A 25500-nucleotide genomic window follows, 5' to 3' on the forward strand; every position below is an offset into this window, starting at 1 on the left:
CATACACTCTAATCGAAAACTTGTAAATCCGAAAATTAACTCAAAGTTGTGTTGCAAAAAAAAAACTTATTTTGATTATTTAGCTACCATTGGGTACATAATCCAGTGGAAATGACAAGAAATCAATGTAAATTGTAGCGCGGCATAAGGTGTTACACACCAGAGTAAATAGCTAATATTAATTTACCAAAAATATGGATAACTCGAATGGAAAAGGGAGAAAGTCTTTAGTGTAACCATGGCCAGTTAAATTGAGCTAAAGAATGTGTTCTTCTTTTTAAATGTAGAAGGGAGATGTGTGGTATTAATACCCCTCGAATAGAGATGTTAGGCGTATGCTATAAAACCCGAACATAACTCGGCTTCGGGTCCGACTAACATCGCGACGAAACCCACACACGACAAATAACGATGAAGGCGCGTCACGAACAATCCTCATCCTCTTTCATCTCAGACCCGTCACCACGTGCAGACGCTTGGGTAAGTAACTGACGAGGTCCCAATTGGATTCCGCAGCAAATAGCGGAGTTGCACAGGTAGTAATAATTTGAGGTAGTAATGTTGTTTTTAATGTTCATCCAAATGTTCATCAAATGTTATCAACTTAGTTTGCCCAATTTTGCCCAACTTCGAGCTATTGGCCTTGGAAAAAGTGCTAATTTTGGATCAAAACCTTGAATATCTCAAGCAGTGTTGGCAAAATCAGAAATCAATTGATATTTTTCCGGACTCATGCGCTCGCAATATCACGCGTGATATTGGAATAAAATATCATGCTTGATATTGATATTATAAGCTCCTTTGATATTGCGAGACTATTCACAACGTGCAAAAATTAAGCTGAGAGTTGACTCGACACAAAAATGATTCCATTGCACATCGTTTTCTTAGAAAGAGAAAGCATAGTTTGCTATCTCTTTTTAATCTTCACCGATGGCAGACGCGAAGGGACTGCTGCATGCCGTTATGGAAGTTTCGGTTGCATTCGTGTGTAAAGCAAAAATCATTAACCTCAATCTCACCACAGTTTGGTGAGATTAGCAGTTGGTGAGTTTTGTTAGCTTGATATTCCGAGCTGTGATATCACAGCTTGCAAAATCAACCGCAGTTGTTTGCTTGTTGATTTTTGTCTACGAAAATCAAGCGTGATCTTGCGCGTTGGTGAGTTTTGATTTTTTGATATTTTCCCAACACTGATCTCAAGAAATATTGAAGATAGGGACTTGCTTCCCAAGACAAAATGGCGTATTTAAAAAAAAAAACAAACATCAGTGTAGAACATGCTAATGTCAAAAAATTGCTTCCTGAAAAGTTATTTGCAAAAATTGATTTTCTGAAGGCTCGCACAAAAAAAATGACATATCTCTGTAAAAATAAGAGATAGAGGGTTGACGTTTGGAGCAAAAATGTTTGTTTTAATATTGTCTAAAATTTTGCTCAAGACACCATTTTGCTATCTCGACCAACAAAAAAAAAGTAAATTTTTCATCTCCCTGCAAGGTGGATTAATCATGAAATGGCTAAGCTTAAAAGAAGGGGCTTTTTGAGTGCACAAACTTCTCCGAAGACACTATGTGGCTTAAATGGACCATTTTCGCATAAACTAAAAACGCACGTTTTGGCGCTTTTGGACCACTGTGCGTTGGTCCCCTGCTCATGGGTTGATGGGTCAATAGGTAGGGTCCAGGTGTGGGAGCTGCCTCCCTAGCGTCGGAAGCATTGGTGCTCAGCACGGAAAACAAGATCGACGGAAAGTAAATCAAGGAAAAAAATACGATCCTCGATTTTCACAAGTATTTCATGGTATTCTGTGAAAATTTCATCCTTTTTGATGAAGGTATTCTGATATATCTAAGTATTTTTTAAAGATAACACGAACTTCGACATAACTTCCCTGAACTTTGGCATAACTTCCCTGAAATTCGGCAGAACTTCCCTGAACTTCGGCAGGCCTTCGCTTAACTTCAGCAGGAGTTCCCTGAACTTTGACAGGCCTTCCCTGAACTACGGCAGGATTTCCCTGAAGTTGGGTAGGCCTTCCTTGAACTTTGGCATGAGTTCCCTGAGCTTCACCAGGACTTCCCTGATTTCCAAGAATTGAAATGAAAGGAGTTCCCTGAACTTCAGCAGCCCTTCTCTGAACTTCGGCAGGACTTCCCTGAACTTCAGCAGGACTTCCCTGAACTTCGGTAGAACTTCTCTGAACTTCGGCAGGAGTTCTCTGAACATTGGTAGGACTTCCCTATAGTTCGGAAAAACTTCCCTGAACATCGGCAGAACTTCCCTGAATTTCAACAGAACTTCTCTGAATTTCCGCAGAACTTCCCTGAACGTCAGCAAGACTTCCCTGAACTTCGGCAAGGCTTCCCTGAACTTCGGAAGGACTTTCCTGAACTTCGGCAGGACTTTCGGCAGGGCTTCCCTGAACTTCATCAGGACTTCACTGAAGTTCGGCAGGCCTTCCCTGAACTACGGCAAGACTTCCCTGAGCATTAGTAGGACTACCCTGAACTTGGAATGTTGCAATTGAAATTGTCTTTTCAGTAGTAGAATTATTATAATTAAACAATAATATCAACAATCAATACGAAACTAACGATTTTAAATTGGCTCACTACTTGACTAGCCTATTGGTCCCAAGCAAACGATTAACGTACCCCATTCTAGTCGAAATTCTAGTACTACACAATGTTTGTTTTGATTCGCTATGAAAGTTTGACAGATAAAATGAGGGGTTAGTGGATTTTCCTATGTTTCGAGGGGTGAATCGATTTGCTTGGGACCGAAGAGAGTACCAGAGCTGAGCCAAAAAGTTGAGCACGTTTCTTCCGGACCTTCTAGTCTTAGAGTTACCTCTATAATAATATTGTGTTTACGAATATGTTCAAAATTTCAATAGTTCCCATTTTTCTAATTTGCAATGCTTGTTGGAATTGGTGCATTTCGAATTTGGGTGTGGTTTAATCGGGTGTGGATTCAGTATCAACGGAAAAGAATTAACTTACACCTTAAAGCTGGGTTTAGACTAGGCAAGTCATTTGATCATCTCAGTTGAATTCAATTGGCTTGAAAAGTTGAGCCTGGCTCAACATTTTTCAATTTAAGTGAGTTGATCAAGTCAGTTGAATGGCATGGTTTACACGTTCAATTCGCGTTCAAGTCAGTTGAATTCAACTGACTTGATCAATTGACTTGCCCTGCCTTAACCCAGCTTAACATTGGACAATGAAAATACAAATACGATTTACTAACAAAAGCATAGAAACAAATTACTGACAAAACCTAAATGCCTGACCAGACTCGATTGAGATTTTTGGCTCGTTTATACTTCACATCATGACTGATGAAACCATGTTAAGAGGTTAACAATGCAAACAAAGCTATATAGACTACCGTTGTCTTCAGCAAAGTTGTGTATTTTGAGAATATTGAAAACTTTGTAGTTGAGGCTATAAAAAAAAAAAAAAAAAAAATACGAAAAAGCGATTTTAAGGTACTCCTGTCAAGAGTTCACTTAAATCTTGTAAAGATAAAGATAAACGCCTTTTTAATGCACCATCAATGTAGAGTGCGCTACGTGAGTTCGAGAAGGAACGTCTACCAAACCGTTTGTTTACATCAGAATAACTATTTTTCACAACGCAAATTAAAGCATTTTTCATTAAAAATCTTGCCAATTTCTATCGGTAATTGTCTTATTGTCCGATTTTCCACAGATCTGAGCTGATTTGTACCAAAAATATTCCTGTACACTAGCAGGAGCTTTGCAAAAATGTTACAGAATTAAATTTTTCAACTGTAGATTAAGTTTTGGAGCATCTCAGATGAATCAATTTATCAGGAAAAGTAAAAAAGTGTTCCGCTTCCTATGCCTCAAGGAAAAAATTTCTGCTAACACTATTTTTAACGTTCTCCTATTCACCACCAGAGGCTGAATCGATCGTAAGTTCCCATTAAAAGGCCTATAGAAGCTTGGTGTCTTGAGCAAAGTTTCATAAAATTTGCTTTTCTACATTATAGCTGAAGACATAAAGCTATTATCTCAAACCAGTAAAAAATAGTTTTTGCAAGTGTAATACCAGCTTAATAAAAATTTGGTAATCAATCATATCGTCCGGTCTTTTTCCACAGAGATGGCGCTGTTCCTCATATAGAAATTGAGAGCAGTGGGAATAATACGCTTTCGGTGCATATTCAGATAAAAAAGTGAACGACAACCTGCATAATTTAGTCAGGGACTCTGCCGTTCACTTTTTTCCCGGAAATTATTGTTAAACAAGCTACAATTAAATTAAAAATGATTTTTCCCCATTCAGTTCTACCTGCTTTAATACCAGTCTCCAGAGAGCTGAAAAAATTGAACTTTGAGAAAGAAAATTCTCTCTCACTAGCTCAACCTATCAACATGTCATGTACCTATTTTGATGACAGTCAATTTGTGATTTCCCATTCACAGATTTCAAAATAGAGTACCTAACACTACAAAACATGTCTGGTACCTCTTTATATGCATTTAGATTAACATTCGAAGTCCCTCCTTTTTTTACATATTCTGAACAAAAGATATTTTCTGTCGCACCCCATTAATAGAATTCGGCGGGAATTTCTATGAGGGGTGAGCTATTTTGTGTGCAGAATGTGTAAAAAGGGAGGGACTTCGAATATTCATCTAATTGCATATATAGAGGTACCAGACAAGTTTTGCACTGCAGTGTCCTCTGTTAACAATTAACGGAAAACAGATTGTGTGTAGTTTCCGATAGATGTCACTGCAAACAACAGCAGTGACATCTGATGGAACATGAATGCAGAAGCTTGACAAAATGATTAACTATTTCAAAAGGCTTGGATCATTATTACGAGAAACTTCTTCCAAGACACCACCCAACAAACAATTTTAGTTGCAGATCAGCTTATACAGACAAAAATTAGCTGCATAAGGCAATTTTCGGCTGTATACGCTAGTCTGCAGCTAAAATTGTTAGTTGGGCAAGTCTTTAAAACAACGATAAATGAGAGAAAAGGTATTGGCGGTCTTTTTTTTTCAGAATAGTCCCACCGTGCATCGTTAAAAATCTCCTGTTCTTCAATTTTCCTTAGAACAATGCGTCATCTGGACAATATAAATGGATATTTTTGTTTTCATGTGAACATTTGTCGATAAATGCTTTACTTCGAAATGTACACACTCAGAAACACCTAATCTTACACGTGACGGAATCCATCTTTGACATAAAGGATGAGCTGAAGCTGAGCTGATTGAGCTGAATTTCGTGTCTATTATGACTCAATTTTATGTTAAAATTGACGCTCGTATATGTCAGTCTTAGAGCACTCAAATTTACATAATTTTTTCTGAGGCCAACATCAGGGACATTAACCCTAGTTTGAATAATCTCGAACAAACTTCAACGGGCCAACCCAATCCTGTTTTTCAAGGGAAAAAAACGGCCATCATTTCTGATTTCAGAAGATCGTAAATTTTTGAATCAATTATGTTTGAGTGGATTGGATTCCAACGACAACGTCACACGTGTTGTATCTATAAAGTTTGTTTTTATTCTTTTCGCCTTGAGAGATCCGGTTCTATTTAGCTTCTTCTACCACCGACTATGTTTGATGATCGTCTGCTAGAAAGGAATAATGATGGTACTTACCCCAAACCCACGTGACAATGGTTGAGTCCCAGACGTAAACAAAGAACAGCGCAATCGTAATGAGATGCAATCCACCGATCATGGCCACATTCTTCCACTTGATTTCATTATCGAACTTCAGCCCGAGAATACGTTCCACTTGAGTTTGCATCCATTTTCCGGACTCGGACTGCTTCCATTCCTGATAATGGCTTATGTACCGATCGAGATCCTTGTCGCTAACACTTTTATCATCATTCATCGCGGCATCGTTATTATTGGCGTCACTGATAATTTCCTTCATCTTGACCAGATTGTCATTGAATGGGGTGGCCTTCAGGAGTGCCTTCGGTGCACTTGCAACCGTCATCCTGATCCGAACTAAAAAACCGAAAACAAATACTAATATCTAAACCACCAGGCTTTTCCTCAAGCACGATTTTCACGTCCGATCACGGCTCATCCTCTGCGCGAACTGTCGACTGATAGTTCGCGACGAATGGCTTTAATTAACCGGTCTCTTTTCGAGAAGTATCTAACGAACGAGGTCAACCGTTTCGGTCGCCAAAAAAATCCGGTTTGACGTTTTGGATAGTAGTCCTATTTCTTGGGTTTTTAATGTTTCTGCACAGCACCACAGAACATGCAGCGCAGTAGGAAATTTCTGTCCGAACGAACCACGGTGGCAACCACGACTGGCTTAGTCTTGGGCTCTCAGATGAAGGTTCACTTAAGTATATAGGTTTTCGGTGGAGGATCTCACGCTTGACTCAATCTCTGAAAATAGTGTTAAGACAGAAAAAAAGAAACACACGAAGTGCAACTTACGAAATTTTGGCTTTTTCCGGCATGGTCAGTGGTCACTTAAAACTACGAGACACTGATTTTCTTTTGTCTTGTTTTTGACTAGATGCAACTGTGTTGTTACGGAAGACGGGGTTCGTTACGAGTGTGAGCGTTGATGTCACACTACTCTTTTGAACATTTATGGTGTCGTATGTAGTTAAACGATGTCGCTGCTGTCGTTTCGGTTTGTTTGATTGGTTTTGGGCAAGTTTCGGCGTTGAAAGTTAGTTAGAGATAGATTAAATTTCCGATAAATGTTTGACTTAGGAAAACTACCCTTTGGAAGTTTGTGTGAGCCACGCTAGACGGCACTTGGAGGTTAAGTGAATCTACCAAGGGAGTGTTTCATCAGCATTACAGCAGGTATTACATTGGCACCGGGTATTGAATTTCACAGTGATTAGGTATCTGCGTCTTAATGAATTATTGGGAAATAATAAAAAAAAAAACAAGAATTTTCAATCATCCTCTATTTGATGGCTCTCACCAATAAGGAAACATCTGGTGAACATAATTTGTTTTTCATGGCTTTTATCATGCAGAAAATTAATTATAGTTTTACATTTTTAAATAACATTTGCATCCAACGGGACCCTTTTCAGCGACTCTAATCTATTTTAAAATCTGGTTCAGCATAGCCAATCCCTTGGACTGAAAACTAATTCGGTCGATCACAACTGATGATTGCAGATAAAACTCCTCCTATCCTATACAGCCTAGCGCGATTTGGTTACCTCTGGATCGGGGACTTCAATGTGGTCTTTAGTCGAAATCTCCAGATGAGTTCCATCGCCTGTTGAAATTATTGCCGATTAGAATCACTCGTCAACTCCACACCCAAAAAGTATCACAACTTACCATATTTCTCAATCGTCCTGCGAACCAGCTCCTTCGATGGTTCCTTCAAATCGTACGCCCAACCGATTTTGGCGAAAAAGTCCAGCCAGAATGTGGTCACGTTGACGGAATAGATGCCCAGCTCTGCTGCCTTGTAGTCCCATGGGAACACGTGATGGTAGTTGTGCCATCCTTCACCCATTGCCACGATGGAAACAACCTTGTTTTCCACCGGTTGGATGCGTCTGTGGGATAGTTGTTCTAATTAATCATCTATTCGGAAAGTAGAATAGGCTGTACAACTTACTGGTCGAAGGGCCGATTGCCGTAGATGTGTGCAGCACTGTTGACCAGCCAGGTGAAGTTCAAGCTTAGCACGTAGCGCACGAAACACTGGCTGAAGAATGCCATTTCGAACGTTTCGCCCAGGAAGTACCACGGTATGAAGGTCGGTAGTACGAAGCAGAATAGAATCTTCATCAGGATGAAATTTCTGGGTGAAAGAGAAAACGGAAAGAAGTGGTCAGATTTGAGAGAAAGTCGTAAAAATGGCGAATCATCCGTCGAGCATCATCTTTTAGAGATAATCAATCATATACTTTCTTCAGTAAAATTGTTCTACAATACATCTACTGCCCAGATAAAAAATTCAAATTATCATGACCATAAATTCAGAGAGTTTTCTTCAAATGCCGAGCCTGAATGTTGTTTCTGAATTTTTAACCATTATGTGCACACTTAAAAATTATTATTTTTACACGAGACGTAATTCAGCTTTGACGTAAATCATGGACAAACATGGCATGTAAAATTAAGTGTCCGGAAACTGAAACATATGTAACTCGACGAAAAATGCGTTTGATTGAATTGATTTTCTCGTTCTTTTCAACTGATTCTTATGTCAAAAGGGCCGCTTGCATGTGTCGGTCTCAGGGCACTTAAATTTACATGTCTTTTTCGTAGTGTGTGCATGACGGGGTACTCGGCACATAAGGGTTAAAAACGCATAGCAAATACAGGTTTTTTGTATCGACCTTAAGCCCATTGCCGAATACTGGTTTTTTCATGTCATCATACTGGTATTATTGGTTAAACTTAAGCAATATTCAGAAAATTTAAACTGAAAATGAATTTTCCGTATGCCAATTCGATCTGGGTAAATGTAAAGCCCTACAGTAAAAGTTTGGACGTCTGTCAAAAGCGGTTCCAATCGAACCGTTAAAATGCACCGCTTTGCTCGAGTGGAACAGCTTTTTCAGTTTTGTGGTGACAGTCGTCCATACTTTAACTAGAGGACTTTAGGTAAGTGGAATGCCAGATACTTTTTTCGTTTCGTGTAAATATGGTTGCGTTCTGTCATTGATTGTAGCCCGAGGGGCACGCACTTTAGTCGCTATATTCATAGTCTGGCTGATAGAATTTCGATCTATCAAAAAGCGGAACCATTTCAATATATTGTAGACCTTCAATTGAAAAGGTACTATCAACTTTTATAAACAAAACGTTGATATTTTTTTCCTCGCCAATCGAAGGTAAATTACCAGCATCATCGGATAGGGGAAAATTTCCACAACCTAAAGATGGCGTTAGTTTGTGTAGGTGAGCCTTTAGTCACGAGAAAACGGTTTCCGAAATTTTATTCGCAATAGCTGATGTGCTCTTTTCTGTTGTTGGTCGTGGTTTGCTCAATTGGTTCCGCTATTTGACAGATCAATTGGAAACCGAGATTCTACCCGCCAGGCTATGAATATAGCGACTATAACACGCACTTGTCTTTCAATACGCAGTAATTATAATGTATGTATAACCCAGGGGGTAAGTCACTCTGCCACATTGTGCTAACACGCACAGAAACACACTTCGGCGCACATCAAACGCCCACCAACCAGAGACGTTGATAGAGACGCGCAAAGAAAATTTCTGTCAAAACAGCAGCACGGTTTTTGAGGAATCTTTTGGCAATGTCACTGGCAACCATGTTTCTTCGAGTGGTTCAAATGACTTTCATACAGTGCTGCAATGCTGTTGAGTAAATTTGATTATACTGGCGAAGAATTGCTGTATATCAATGAGCATGTCAACGTTTTCTTCGTTGGTTTGGAAAGAATATTCCGTGACAATATAGGTGTATTCAGATCTGAGCGATGTTTCACCCGCGGAGAGAGATTTTGCGAAGGTACGAGAGGGAGAAAAGTACTAGTTGTCTCTCTCATTCCAACGCAATTTTTTTTCCGTTCCGCTAATGTACGCTTAGATCTAAATACACCATATATCACTTATGGCGCGGATAAACTTGTATGACAAACTATGACATGAGCTTTATTTGTATAATAAATTATGAGCACATCCATGATCACACTTGTATGGTTTTTGTATAGCTGTTGTATAGTGCTCACAATTATTTTACAAATCATGCTCATGCTCATAGTACCAAGTTCGATCAAATAAGTATGACAGTCACTTCATGACAGTATAACTTTTGTCACATGTGCAATCATTTTTATTACCGCAGTTGGATGTATCTGTTGAAGAGGTGATGAAAGTTCTTTCATCTGTAGATCCTTCTAAAGGCCCTGGTCCAGACTGTTTGCCGCCATCGTTCATTAAGAAATTTTCTGCATCTCTCGCTTCACCTGTGTCGATTATCTTCAATCGTTCGCTAGTTAGTGGTGTTTTCCCCACATAGTGGAGGGTTGCGTCCATCACACCTATTCAGAAAGTTGGAAACATCCACAACGTTGAAAATTATCGCGGAATTTCGATTCTAAGCTGCCTCCCAAAAGCTCTGGAGAAGATCGTATATGAGGTCGTATATCAAGCGGTTAGGCCAATAATTACCGAACATCAGCACGGCTTCGTGAGGAAACGCTCTACAACAACCAACTTAATGGTGTTTGTCAACTCGCTGATCAACTCCATTGAAAAACGACGACAAGTTTATGCAATCTACGTGGACTTCAGTAAGGCGTTCGATAGGGTTCCACATGTGCTTGCAGTGGACAAAATGAGGTGTATGGGATTACCTAATTGGGCCACGAAGTGTATACAGTCTTACTTAACTGACCGCTCAGCCTATGTGAGCATTAACGGTGTTAATTCGCCTAGTTTCGAGATACCCTCTGGTGTTCCCCAAGGTAGCCATTTGGGCCAATGCAGATAGGACCTTTTGAAATGTTTATCTAGAATTCTAGCGAGTTATTAACAAAAGAGAAAATCGACGAAGAGAATCGGTCATCGCATTTATGCAGGGGACTGGCAACATCATATCAATCCTATATGTTTGACAGCAGGCAAGATCACGGGCCTTATTTAAATACGGGGGCTTTCAGTGTATATTTATTTTTCGATAATTGCAAATTCATTTGGGTATGGATACCTGCTATACCTATACCTATAGCACAGACAAACAGATATAACACTCGCAAGTTGTTCATTGAACAAGCATTTAACGGACAATTTAAATGTATCGTAGTTGGTAGTACCGCCACCTGTGGCGCGCATAGTCAATTCGCTTGCGTTAGACGTTTACACACTACCGCCATCTGTTCAGTGTAGTGCCCACCACAGTGTACTCAACAGATGTCGGTAATGTTTTAGCGACGATGTTTTACAGTGAGAAATATTCAATGTGTTATGTCTGTTTGTCTGTGCCTATAGGTTTTATTATGTTGTAGAATGTCACCTTGTTCTTTTACATAATTTTTACATAAATTGGTAGGACCAGTACGGCATGCCAGCTCCTTGAAATCGGATCAACCGGTTTCAGTTGTTGAAAACGGATTTCATCGAACATCATTCTTGTTTGGCTACTCACTAGGTAAGCCGCCTTCAATCTGATCGATCCTTCTTGTTCGTTGCGCACATCTTCGCCTTGTTCCAGTCGGATCACTACCAAGAACCAGGCTTGCAATTGCTCATTACAGCTAAAATGCTATTTTTTGGTATTATGAAACAATGGGATACTATGATGATCATTTTTATTTGTAAGATGCAAGAAGAGGTTGTAAAGTTTGTATATGACATATAAAATTTGTCAAATTTGCTTTCACACGGTCACAACTAGCGATTTTATAATCGCTGATTGCTCGCTCATCGTTACAGCTGTGTGTTACACAGTGTTAATAACACATAGGGAGCGATGGTGATGTTTATGTTATGTTCGTTTAATGTACACGCAGTCTAGGGTGAGAGTAAATTGTTTTTTTTTACGATGTAAATGTAAAATGTAAAATTACCACCTATTTTTTTTGAAGACCGAAAAGATCGAATGAAAAAATCGATCTTTTCAATTTTTCATGGACAAAGAATCGATCCGAAAAATCGGAAATCGGGATGAAAAAGATCGATCCAAGATCGCCCAGTACCGTCCTGCTGGGGAAGATAAACATTCTGGATCTGGATTGAAAACCTCCAATCTGAAGAAAACGAAATACGAAACCGGTTGGGATCCGCGACTGCAGCAGCATCAGGCAGAGCAGATGCTAAAAAATGTAAAGATGTCTTGCAAATAAAGCAAGACAGTCGCAACGGAACAGTTCCTGATTGCAAATCCTACACGGTTAGAAAAAAGTATCCAAAAGTATGTTATTTTCACTCAACTCGGCACTATAGTGTAGGAACCCAAAAGTAGGTGAAGCGGGTCAAAGTAGTTTTCATATACTTGTGTGCAATTCGTATGGAATTTTCCACTAGCTTTCTACCCAAAAGTAAGTTAGTTGTACCCAAAAGTAGGTAAACATGATTATACGCAACGTTGGGTTCCCAAACTTTACTACCCATGTTCAGGGTACCTTCCATTCATTTTGACTAAAAAAATGTTTTATGAAATTATGGAATAATAGGATATTGTGACGATATTTTGTATGTGTAAGCATTAAGAAAAGATTGTAGAGTTTGTGTTTTACACATCAAATCTGCAAATTTAGCTTTGACAAAGTCACAATGAGCATTTTTCTGATGGCCTCTTCACGAAGAGTGGAGAGCGAAGAGTGGGTGAGATAAATTACAAAATCGCTTATTGCGACTCTCATGTAGCAAAATTGGCAGGTATTATGTGTCAAACACAAACTTAACAATCTTTTCTTGTTGTTTACATCTTATTATTCCAGAATTTCTTAAAACATTTTTTTTAGTCAAAATGAATGGAAGGCACCCTGCCCATATTGGGTGGTTTGGCTCCTTTGTTTTTGACAACATCAGAAGGAGAAAAGGAGACAAACTAGTCAAAAGTAAGTGAAAGTGAACTTTCCGTTGGGTCTTTTTTTCTTACCGTGTAGGTTCTCACCAGCAGCAGCCCAATCACGGCCCCACCAATTAATATGCAAATTGCACCCATTGCTTGGTCCTTCTTCCCGGGTGGCACGTTCCCATTCATCTTCCTCCTGTATCAAGGATTAATATTCGGACTAATTACTCTGAACGGTAACCGCATGCTGACTCTACTACTGTTGCTGCCGCTGCAAGTCAGTGGTATAGCTGGCGGTCCTTTTCATAATCCTCCCACCGGTTGTGCTTTTACCTTAAACTAACAACAGCAAAGGAGTTGCAGAGGGGATCAAAAAAAGTGAACGACAACCTAAAGAAATTAGTCAGGGGCTTTGACGTTCAGTTTTTTCCCGAAAATTATTGTTAAACAAGCTACAATTAAATAAAAAATATTTTTCGACATACAGTTTTACCCCAGACAAACAGACATAACACTTACAATCACATTCATCGCAAATAATGTTTTAGTTGGGAATGTGCTTGCATTTGTCATTGTGGCGCCACTGAAGCATTGAGCAAGCCACCAAATTTCGAACTTATCAGTGATGCCATTTTTTTTCACGTCTATATAGTAGATGTCAGCTCTTGAAAATGATAAGTGGTCAAGGCATCCCACTGGAGACACATACCACATCTGACGAATACAGAAAAAAAAAGTAGTTGAATATTACATCGAAAGTGCTGCACATTAGTCATTCCGTTCCTAATATTACGCTGTACGATTAACACAGAATTCGAGAACAAATCATGTTGATGACCAAGGGTTGAAACAGTTGACGTTTTTTACTACACTCGCTTCGTTGTCGTGCGCGAAAGTCTGTTTGCATTCGAACACTCATGCTCTACCGTCGTCTCTCTCACACAACACGAGCGGTAGAATAACATTCGAGCTAAAAGAAAATTATCAAAATAGCTATCATATGACATGTGTGATTTCGTTGTAATTCCTCAATTTGGTGTAAATCAAACCATTTCTGATCAGAAATATTATTACTAGGACATCATTGCTTGCTATTTTCAGAATTCACACAAGCACACCATCAGCAGCTCTTATTATGAGAAAAACTAAAATACATACATTCGTGACGGTCTTCGGCGACAGTGTCGTATGACAGAGCCTGTCATATGATATTTTAGTTTGGTACTGTACTATGATAGCTTGGATTGCAAGTGTCGGAGGCAAAGGCAGTCAATTATCACAGAAAATGTGTCGACTACCGTGACGGCTTACAAGACTGTTGATGACTATAATATTCTATCAACTTTTACACCTTTTACCAGTTATTGATGTTCAATACTTCACCATGAATTTCATTGATTTATACCTATTATATTTTTTGCTGTACACACATTAAAGTGATGAGTGGTAGTAGAAAGGGCACTAATTAGTGATGCATTACCTCGTTTAAAAACTTGTTTCCAGCAAAAGAAAAAGCACACTAAACAAACAAAACAAATCCCTAAAAAAGTCTTACCTACGGATCCGTATTTCTGCAGAATTCAATCAATTCTTTAGATCTACGGAAAATTTAGTAGACCGACATCACTGACTTCCATCTGTTTTGTTTTTATTCAACACAGCTGACGCGTTGACAGAACGAGGGAAAAGCAACTGGTGAAACAATGGTATGAACGAGGGATGCTCTAGTTGAACATCAATGCTTGGGAATGTGGATGATAGATGGTGCTAGTGCGCATGCAAAATACGCTTGACGATATTTTTTGAAGAAGTTTCTTCTAAGAGTTATGTCTGTTTATCTGTGGTTTTACTATAGAGGTAACTCTAAGACCAGAAGGTCCCGAAGAAACGTGCTCAACTTTTTGGCTCAGCTCTGGTACTATCTTCGATCCCAAGCTTATTGAAGCTTTACTACCAAGAGCCAAAAAATTCAATTTTGATCAATATGGCATGTATTTTGATGACACTCGATTTGTGATTTCCTTCTCACAGACTACAAAATAGAGTACCTGACACTGCAAAACATGCCTAATACCTTTATATATGCATTTAGATTAATATCCGAAGATACTTTCTGACCCGCCCAGTCATTCACAACGGCGGGAAATCCAATTAAGGGCGGGGCTTAGAAAGTATGTTTTGTGCAGAATATGCAAAAAAGGAGGGAGAACAAATTCGTTAAGTTAAGATAACAATCCTAATAGTTACTTTCATATGGAAAAATATTGTTGTTTGAAAGAAACCTTTAGTTATTCCAACATTAATTTGACCGTCAACTCAATCATATCTACCTGATACATTCAACTGTTCATCTTATACTCAATTCACCTATAACTATGATCAATTATTACAACCGTCAAATGTGTATATAATTTGGTTTCAAGTGATCATAATAAATCCACATACTTTTAACTTGTGATGCGTAGAGCAGGCGATAAGATAGCTGGCTCTCACGCAGATGATCGATTTTGAGATCGATTAAGAAACAAAGCAAACTTCCTTAATATGTCGATAATGAAGAGCAGTTCGTTTAATAAACATTGTAAAATTTTGTTTTCCCAACAGCAGTTTTCTTGAATCAACTAAAGCATAGTTGTATTTGTTCATCTACTGAAAAATATAGTTAAGCAAACTATGGACTATAGTTGTTGCCCTCTATATATATAGTCAAATCAACTATAGTTTCGGGTTATCTCTAAATTGAACAATATAGTTATTTTGACCGGAAAAATAATTGCGTCTGCTAGAATTTGTTCTCCGCGATACAAAAAAAATAATTAAGGCCCATATAAAACATGTGGCCTCCCTTAGCTCAGTCGGTAAAGGCGCCGCTACAAAGCAAGACCGTGCTGGAGGTGGCTGGGTTCAATTCTCGGTCCGGTCTAGGAATTTTTCGGGTTGGGAAATTTCTCGACTTCACTGGGAATAGAAATAGAAGTATGATTGGACTTGCCACACAATTATACCAATGCAAAAATGGTACAGGCATCGAAAGCTCTCAATTAATAACTGTGGAAGTGCATCTAGAACACTAAGTTGAGAGCACGCAATAAGCTAATATGCGATATGCAATAAGCTTGAAATGCGAAGAAGAAGAAGAAGAAGAAGAAGAAGAATAAGAAGAAGAAGAAGAAGAAGAAGAAGAAGAATAAAACATGTGACCGAATGGGCCAATGTGAAAATGAGCCAAATGTACGCGACATAATTAATGGACCTTCCCTTTGTTGCAAAGATGCTACTTTATACGAAGTGGATATCTCTCTTGAATTCATGATCGAATAAATTGATAAGCATCAACCGCATCAACGAGACTGTGCGGTGCACTTATTGATCGGATTGCAGAGGGACTGTTTATATATGCTGACTTATTTGAGTTTTTGTATTCTGTCATCAATTTATTGCACAACGATTTTGCTATCCTGGAGGCTATACCAAAGAAGAATACTAAGATGAAACTGTCGTAAGACAAACTTTCTATTTTAGTGTCCTCTTCCACGGTGCCTTTCATCAAATGAATACCCCCCGTATGCAAGATGTTTTTGTGGTTATGCTGCCTCCTCAGTAGAGTTGAAATTTTGCGCTTTTTTATCAAAACAATCCCACCAAAATCAGAAATGCTTAATTTTTTTACTAATTCGATTAACAACTAATCGATTATTTTTTGTTCGCGGTTGTCATTTTCCCACCAATGAGAGTGCAAAACTTGTTTGAAACGATGGGTGATGTTCCTCTGGAGAAGTTAATGCTTACATCAGCATGGTATAATTTCGGAGTATCCGAAATATTTTGGCATTACAGTTTTATTTCCCAGCTGTGAGTCCGTAGAACATCGATATATGAATTTCAAGATGATTTTGAGAATCCAAAATATTTTACTCACCTAACTATTTTAATAGAAAAAAAATGACATGGAGTGCTTGCTGAGATCACATGTTTTTTATTATCTTATGATTATCTTTTGCTAAAAGATTGGCGATTCAGCCATTTGAATAAAAATCATCCAATTGGTGCCATCGGCCATCGGAGTTGGCCTTTGATTTTCTATTTTTTATTGTTTTTTGAGAGCATGCTTAAATAATAGCTCCACACAATCCGGTACTGGCTTGACATTTGCAGACCAGCCGTTTGGGGGGAGCAAACTGGAGCATCAAACCGGATCCCAAGTGACATAATGTTGCGAAATTATTTTCTTCTGGAACACGTGCAAAAGCCGTGACTGAGGATCGTGAATTTGATAGGATTTGCATGCTAATTTATTCATACATCGGGATGTAAATTGGAATACCAATGAAAAATTTGACAGAACAGGTCCAGCCGATGATTTCAGAGACGAACACTTTTATAGCATATAAAGTACATCTATCATTTTGATCTTCCTGAATTTTGCCAGATGCTGGGAGGGAGAAGTAGGTAGCAAACACGGAATTTATTTTAAAGCTTGTTCTTCTTGTCATGAAAATTTGCAAGATTTCAAGACCGCCTTGTGTATTCTTATTCAACTGTAAGAAAAGCATCTTCAAACTGTTTGGCTCCCAATATACGAGTGCACATGGAGTTCACAATGCATAATGAATATGTTGTGTTCATGATTAATATACATTGCCCGCAGCTGTGTCACTTTTTTCAAGTGAGTGAACTCAAATCCGTCCGTGCACTCGTTTATGAAGGTTCGTGACAGCTTGATTTTGGCTCCTTTGGACGTTCATATTTTCTCTGGTCACGTCTTCCTTTGGAAGGGAAGTAAAACCGTTGATCCCAGCCCATGTGTGTTTGAATGGGTGCGATATCCTACACAGAAAAAAAAGTCCTGAATTTTTCAACTGTCGCGTAAAATCTCTTTTTCACGTAGGACTACGTCTTTAATTTCTAGATTGGGGGTAGCATTAAAAAAAATCAAAATTCAGACAACCTTGATTTATTTTCCGTCGATCTTGTTTTCCGTGCTGAGCATCAATGCTACCGACGTCAGGAAGGCAGCTCCCACACCTACCTATCCCTACCTATCGACCCATCAACTCATGAACCGGGGACCAACGGCTTTCCCTTCCGAAGGAAGGCGTGATCAGAGATGTTATGCCTCAGAACATCCCGACGGCGCCGACTGGGATTGAACCCAGGCCTGCTGGGGTGAGAGGTATTCACGCTTACCACTACATCACCGACGCCGCTAAAATTCAGACATGTAACGAAAAATCCAAAACTCGGACGTAGAGATGGAGCTCAAATCGAACACACGACACATTCCGCATGCTCACATGAGCGATCCCACTAGGATTGGGCGATCTTTAGTAATAGATCGATCTTGGAGAAACGATTTTATTTATTGCACTAGAATTGATCCACCGATTTAATCGGTACAAAGGAATCGAGCTTTGCAGGATCGATCTGTTCTTCATAATGCTGAATAACCGTAAAGCACCGAATACCCGGACATTTAAAGTATAATTGAATATTACGGCTTCTTTGCAAGATAACTAATATGTGGGATTATTAGTATAGTAGGCAGTGATAATAAGCTTTTAAAAGTGTTCGAATTAATGGGCTAAGTATCTGGATTTAGAGTCATTTAAATTTTAAATATCAAACGAAACATGTTTCAATTTTCATTTACTCGTGTTTTCGAGAGATTTGTTTATTTATCAATTCGTCTGATTAAGAAGTTCTTAAATGATATTTTGTATTAGTATTAGTAATTAGTAGGTTGCATTTTGAGATAGATTGCTCACGTAAAACCTGCCAATTTTTTTTCAAAGAGCAACAATCAGCGATGCTCGGATCGCTGTTCGCGAAAAATCAAGAATGAGTGAAATAGTCAGGTTTTGTGAGTGAAACACAAACGTAACAAATTCTTCTTGCTGCTAACAAACACAAAATATCATCATAAAGGGTGTCCACGATGAAATTGCCACACTAAGAAATTGCTCTAACTTTTTAACCGTTGGGTAGAATTTAATGAAAATTTGGGTGGATTTAGTTCATAGTGCATTATTTACATCCTGCAAGTTTTAAAGTCCTGTGATCAAAACTCGCGGAAATGGAGTCGAAAGAACAGCTCGTGCGTGATAAAATCTTGCGCATTCATCACGAGAACAAGGATCTCTCGCATCGTTCCATCGCTAAAACGTTGGGAATCGCGAATTCCACGGTGTCGCGAGTGATTAAGCGGTTCGAGGAACGGTTGACCACCGATCGGAAGTACATAAAAGAGTGCCTCCAAAAGCGGCTGCTTCCTCTCCTGAAGGCCCACAACGTCCCAACAATCTTCTGGCCGGATTTGGCCTCATGCCACTACTCCAAGGACGTGCTGAAGTGGTATGCGGACAATAAGGTCAATTTCGTGCCGAAAATGTTCAACCCTCCCAACACTCCGGAGCTCCGCCCCATCGAGAAGTACTGGGCGATTATGAAGCAGCACCTTCTTAAACGACCTAAGGTAGTGAAGACAGTCGAGGAACTGAAGAAAGTATGGGTTTACATGCAAAAAACGGTTGATTCACAGGTTGTGCAGAATCTTATGGCCGGGGTTAAGGCCAAGGTGGGGGCATTTGCGTATGGACTGTAAATAAAATACGAGTAAAATGGTAAAATGAAGTTTAATAGTTATTTCTCAATCCCTGAAAATTTGATGGCAATCGGATGAAAACTCGAATTTTGCGAATCAATTTTGTGTGTGGCAATTTCATCGTGGACACCCTTTAATCATAATATCGTATGATTCCATTATCCCATAAAACATATGTTTATGTGAAATGAATCAAAGTAACCCTGTTGTCAACCTAACTGTCATAATGCGTAATAATGAAAGAGGCAACATATCAAATTTATATTCTCAGACCTATCAAAGAAGAATTCTAAGATTAAACAGTTGCAAGAATAACTTTCTATTTTAGTGTCCTCTTTCACGGTCCCTTTCATCCAATGAATATGGGGGTGGTAGGGTAATTTTATGGTTTTGCTGCCCCCTCGGTAGCAATGAAATTTTGCGCTTTTTATCAAAACAATCACACCAAAATCAGTGATGTCCCATTTTTTATTATTCGATCAACAACTAATCGATCATTTTTTGTTCGCTGTGCTGTCATTTTTCCACCAATGAGAGTGCAGCATATGTTTGAAACGATGGGTGATGATCCTCTGGATAAGTTTATGTTTATATCAGCATGATACAACCGATTACAAATATTTACTCTTCGGTTCGTTAATCGATTGATCGATTATTCGAATGAAAATCTAAAATCACTAGATGAATGTGAAACGTCATTTCAAATTGAAGGCCGTACATAAATAATGATACAATTTAGAAGGAACCGGGGCTAATCACAAATAACGTCTCCATGGTAACTGAAATAAACACGAGTGCGGACCCGTTGGCCCTATTTTATACAACATTAGGAGCGACTATGCTGATACTAAATTTTAGGGTATGTTCATTAGATTTAGGTTTGCGGTGAATGTAAATCAGTTTTCGATGCACAAAAATTACATTCGTTTGCTTCTTTGAAGATCGAAAGATAAGGACGGAAATATATAACGGAAAGATCGATTCTTACGATGTTTTAGTAAGTGAAGAATCGATCCTTAAAATCGAAAATCGAGATCAAAAAGATCGATCTCTCAAAGATCGAACCAAGATCGCCCAATCCTAGAGTTCTCGGCTCGGTTGACCGCTCACCATTTCTCCAATGAATGGAAGGGAGGAGAAAAGCAGCGGTAATAAAAACGCTTGACAAAAATGGTTTCCTTCGTCATTTACTTTCGAGCAACGGACAGATAAGCGTCGGACACGTATGAGTGGAATAGCACCAGCAAATAACTTGTTAGCATTGCTAAATCACCCAAAAGTTGAAAAATCGTTGAAACAGTGTGTACCAGAATATAAAGATTTTATTAGTTCTAAGTAATTCTAATATTACCCTGGAATTCATCAGATTTACAACACCCAAAAGACCAGGAGGCAATTTTATTTTGAAACAAAATTCACCTGGCTGAATTAGGGACCAAAGCCTAACATCGTGGTACTCACACAAAGTTTACCCAAACTACGGGTAACTCCACTATTTGCATGACCATTACGAATAATTTTATGCCAAAGAATTACTTTCATGATAGCGTCATTTTTGAAGTCTCAGGATCTTGAAATGATTATAAATTCCGGAATTTCGATTTTTCCTGGGTCCCAGATCATGAAATTTTGTGTTTGTCTGAATTTTCTTGGAACTCTTAACAGGATATCTTCGCCCTTTTTTTCGAGTTCCATTGGAATGATCCTAGAATTTCGTCATACTTATTTTCTGGATTCCTCTAAACTAATCTTGATAATATCCAAACTTTTTCAGTAACATTCTTAGAGTTCATCTTGTCATCTCTTAAAAATTACTCTCCAATTCCACAATTCCCTCAATCTTTTAGTAATTCCCAAGAATTGGCAATTCTTAATCATTTCCTTGCTGCACTCTTCAGAATGACCGTCAACTCTTCTCGGACTTATCCGATAATTACCTTTAAACTGCTTTGTAGGTAAGCTCAGATTTATTTTGAAATCCTCTCCAGCATTTCCTAAGTAGTCGATTACTTTGCCAAAATGGCCTAGAAAGTCTCCCAGAAATTGCGCATAATTCCGTTAAAATATCTTAAAATTTTATTAAAATGAATCTCCATAGAAACATTGGACAGAATTCCATTGAAATTATTCTCACAATTCGCATACTACTTAAGTTTCATCATAATTTTTTTTCCTATGATTTCTCTTCCGGATTGTATTTCCTACATTCACAAAATCTCCAAGCAATTGTCATCAGATTTGACAAGACAATTGACATCGTCTTCAACCAGAGGTTGCACAGACTGAATATTTAACACTAGACAACGGACAACACACCACACCCAGTAGACCATAGGAAAAATTTTAGGTTGCCAAAATTTGCACCGGCTGGAGCGGGAATCGAACCCTCACTTCGTGGCACTCACAGTACGCCTGAACGACGCGTGACGCTGCACTTTCGGGTGACGCCCACAAAGATGGATGGAACTCAACTCAGAATTGGCTTTGATTTCCCAAGGAATTCACCTCACACTTCACTGTGAACTATTTTCAGAAATACCTTAAAATTATAATAATGTCCATTGTTGATGGCCTTTAATAATAAAAGTAGCAAGTTTGGATTTAAGTTTTTTCACTAGGGGGTAAATCAATTGCAGTGATATTTTTAAACAACATGTTTAAAAAATCTGGGAAAATCTGGAACATATTTAAAAAATCTGGAAACATACGTGGTATGTCCATAGAGGTAACTCTAAGACCACTGGGTCCCGAAGAAAATCATTATTATTTTTGGCTCACTCAGTACCAGAACAACGGTCCCAAGCAGTCCCAAGCTATTTCACTCACCCCTGCATGTTCTGCATGAATCCACACACCCCTGATGTTATCTGTCAAACTTTCATAGCGAATCAAAACAAACATAGTGTAGTAATAGAATTTCAACTAGAATAGGGTACGTTAATCGTTTGCTTGGGACCAATAGGCTACTAAAGTGGTGAGCCAATTTTAAATCGTTAGTTTCGTATTGATTGTTGGTATGTCTGTGTATCTGGCAAGACGACTAATCTGGAATACTGGCAACGCTGAACAGCACGAATCGCACTAATACGAATACGACGACGAATGCACCCACATCGACCGGAGGAAAGACTTCCCGCAATAGGCAGCATGACTGGGCCGCCGTCATCCGGTCGGCATCAACTTCCACTGGTGTGAAAGAGTCAAGTAGCGCTAGTTGTTCTTTTACAACAATCCAATTCAATGCTGGTTGGAGTACGTATTGGTCTGTTGTGTAAGCTGCCATATACTTGCAAATACTCCAAAGGGGAGGGGCCTAATTAGCTATTCTGCAAGTATAAAACAGACTGTAATTCAGTGAACGTGGTCAGTGGCATTTCCATTAGCTGTGAGGACAGTCGTTACAACTCATTTGAAAGACCCAGAAAGTGAACGCGGACATCGGAATGAGAAGCATTTCCAACGGCAACGACATCCTTCGAACGTTACACAGCTGAGTTTGACTACAATGATCACCTGCGTAATGCTGTTGCCAGGAAAGCCAACTGAGCACGCTGTCTCTGAAGATATCTAAGTACACCAGTTTGTTCGCTTCGATTCAATATCATCATTTAGAATTTGATGTCTCAAAGAAACTTTTAAAATTACACGTATCAATAACCACTATTTTTCACGGTAGCCGTCGGACAATCGATCAAAAGAACACAAGAATAAACAAATAACGGGCCTTCTCAGGGCCACCATTCCGTCCACTTCAGGGCCACCAATTTGAAAACAGAAAGAGTTAAGATAATAGATAATCGATCAATTAAAAGAACTAAAGGCTCAACATATTTGTTTCGTCCACTAGCGGTCCTAAGTCAAGCTTCCATTCATGACCCTTCTACTTTTTTTCCTTGATTTGTTTTCCGTCGATCTTGTTTCCCGTGCTAAGCACCAATGCTACCGACGCCAGGAAGGCAGCTCCCACACCTGGACCCTACCTATCGGCCCATCACAACTCATGAACCGGGGACCAACGGCTTTACTTCCCTTCCGAAGGAAGGCGTGATCAGAGATGTTATGCCGCAGAACATCCCGACGGCGCCGACTGGGATTGAACCCAGGCCTGCTGGGGTGAGAGGCAATCACGCTTACCACTACACCACCGGCTACGCTTCGCGTAAAATCTCCTCTCGTTTAATTTTGAGCTATAATTCGTGTGAACAACGAAATCGCTTACAAGCTTGTATACAATATTACAGATGTACGCGATGTTGTTAATGCGCTTAGATATTTTAATTGATTAAAATCTTAAAACTTAAACTATTTAAATATTGCAAATGGTAGCCGGTTGAGTGAAAAGGATCGCATCAATATACGAAATGGAATGGATACCAACAGTAAGAGCAAAACCGTTAAGGAAGGCTGATCCCTTTTGAACCTGTGGTTGGCCATCTGAAACGGAAAAGCCGGAAAAGTCTCGAGCACAATGCGTGTCGATTCATGTTGACAGGAATGGTTCTCGGCAATTTGATTACCAAATTCCAAGGGCTCCAGCTCCTAATCATGAGTAATTTCAGAGTTGCTTTTGAGGCACCTCGAGTAACTCACGTTGCTCAGTAAGCATAAGATCACTGTCATTTACTTTCTCACTTTTCGCATCACAGCAACATATGGAGGTGCGAAGCCGAAAAGCAACTGTCAAGCAAAACAAAAATCGTCCCATTCCCATCGCTCAAAAATCTGCCGCTAGATGAAACTACGAACCAACCACTTGTTGAAGATTAACATAACTACTTTAAAGAATATATTTCATCCAGAAGGATACAAATTGCTTTGTTGTTTTATTTGTTACTATTATTTATTATATTCGGAGCATGTTTCGTTCTTCAGTTATACCAACAATCAATACGAAACTAACGATTTCAAATTGGCTCACTACTTGACTAGCCTATTGGTCCCAAGCAAATCGATTACGTACTCCATTCTAGTCAAAATTCTAGTACTACACTATGTTTGTTTTGATTCGCTATGAAAGTTTGACAGATAAAATGAGGGGTTATTGGTTTTTCCTATGTTTCGAGGGGTGAATCGATTAGCTTGGGACCGAAGATAGTACCAGAGCTGAGCCAAAAAGTTGAGCACGTTTCTTCGGGACCTACTAGTCTTAGAGTTACCTCTATGGTTATATGCCGGTGATTGTCCGCAACGATTTCTCGTTTTCCTCGGTGAAGCCGTTTTCTAAACAAATCCTGAAATTCACATCGTTTCAATAGCCGGTCTGAACAATTCTATTTTGTTTACAAGCAAGACTGACGCCTAATATGTGAAGGGGGTAAACGGAGTAAGCCAAGAGTTGAGGCAAAAAATCGACGCACGCCGATTTAATTTTGAGGTACATTGAGTTATACTCACGAGTAACTCGCTGCAAAAATGCAACTCAGAGTAAAGCTGTCTTACCCCTTGCCAAATTCTAAGATTGAGCCTTTATTTGAAAGGTATGACTATCCACTTTCAAGCTAAACAGACAAGGATCCCAGTTGGTACGTCGTAGTACAGATGAGGAGAATATGATTTAAAAAGTATTCAAGAACTCAATAAAAGGATGTTAAGAAATTTCAAACGCAAAATATTTCAGAATATCTTCACTCTCAAACACTAAATTGATTTGAATCACCTGTGTAGCAAACGCAACGAACGCCGCAACAACTGGATCTCTCGTAGCCATCTTGAAAAACGTCATAATGATGATATCTTATATAGCGAATTCGTTTATTATCGGGGTTGGAACCAGTTCGAAACTGAACTTTTCGTCAGTGCGAACCTCAACCTGAGCTGGGTTTTAAAAACAAACGATCAAACTGACGTTTTTCAAAAAAACAAGTAGACCCAATTCGATACCCGATTCAGGTTGGAACTGAATAATAAACGATTTCGCTAAAATGCTTCTATTTCTCAAATAAAGCTTTGAATGTCTTTTATTTCGATGATTCTACGCGTGATAAAAACGCAATAGACGTATTATATTACATACCGACTTTGGTAAATTTTTACCGAACTTTGCAACAGCAGTTTGGTTAAACTTTGACCCCGCACTTCATTTTAATTTAAAAAAAGAACACTATCAGCCTTGTTAAAATAATCTATTCTTGCCATTGTGATGAAGTTTCCCTTGTTTTGAAGCCTTAAAAGTAATTAACAAAAATGCATGATTTTTACCGAACAGTTCAGCTGTTGAAAACTCGGTAAAATGTACCGAAGTCGGTTAAAATTTCTAAGTTTGTATCCAGATTACACAAAATTTGACAATAGTGGTTCAGATAGGTAGATTATGACTTGTTATCACCCATAGTAACAATCAGATTCAAATAAAGTACTTAATTCGGAAAATATAAGCGTTTTAAAACTTCTCTCAC

The 25500-nt window shown here is 38.9% G+C and overlaps 2 protein-coding genes across 3 annotated transcripts in view; both read right to left on the minus strand.

Annotated features, from left to right (window-relative positions):
* LOC135696851 (acyl-CoA Delta-9 desaturase-like) overlaps positions 1 to 6149 on the minus strand; it is a 40746-nt gene extending 34597 nt beyond the window's left edge. The window contains exon 1 of the mRNA XM_065216387.1: positions 5658 to 6149. Within this exon, the coding sequence (XP_065072459.1) occupies positions 5658 to 6006 (349 nt within the window). The 5' untranslated portion in view covers positions 6007 to 6149. The remainder of the gene's footprint in view (positions 1 to 5657) is intronic.
* An 847-nt stretch (positions 6150 to 6996) lies between these two features.
* The window catches only part of LOC135696849 (acyl-CoA Delta(11) desaturase-like), a 97576-nt gene continuing 79072 nt past the window's right edge, over positions 6997 to 25500 (minus strand). For both annotated transcript variants that reach the window (XM_065216383.1, XM_065216384.1), the window contains exons 3-5: positions 7627 to 7812; positions 7341 to 7564; positions 6997 to 7275 (exon numbers count right to left, since the gene is read on the minus strand). In XM_065216383.1, the coding sequence (XP_065072455.1) occupies positions 7199 to 7275; positions 7341 to 7564; positions 7627 to 7812 (487 nt within the window). In that variant the 3' untranslated portion in view covers positions 6997 to 7198. The remainder of the gene's footprint in view (positions 7276 to 7340; positions 7565 to 7626; positions 7813 to 25500) is intronic.

The sequence above is a fragment of the Ochlerotatus camptorhynchus genome, unplaced genomic scaffold (genome assembly GCF_037179485.1).
Source record: "Ochlerotatus camptorhynchus isolate MF236.1 unplaced genomic scaffold, CSIRO-AGI_Acam_v1.1 ptg000062l, whole genome shotgun sequence".
In the NCBI taxonomy this organism is placed as follows: domain Eukaryota; kingdom Metazoa; phylum Arthropoda; class Insecta; order Diptera; family Culicidae; genus Ochlerotatus; species Ochlerotatus camptorhynchus.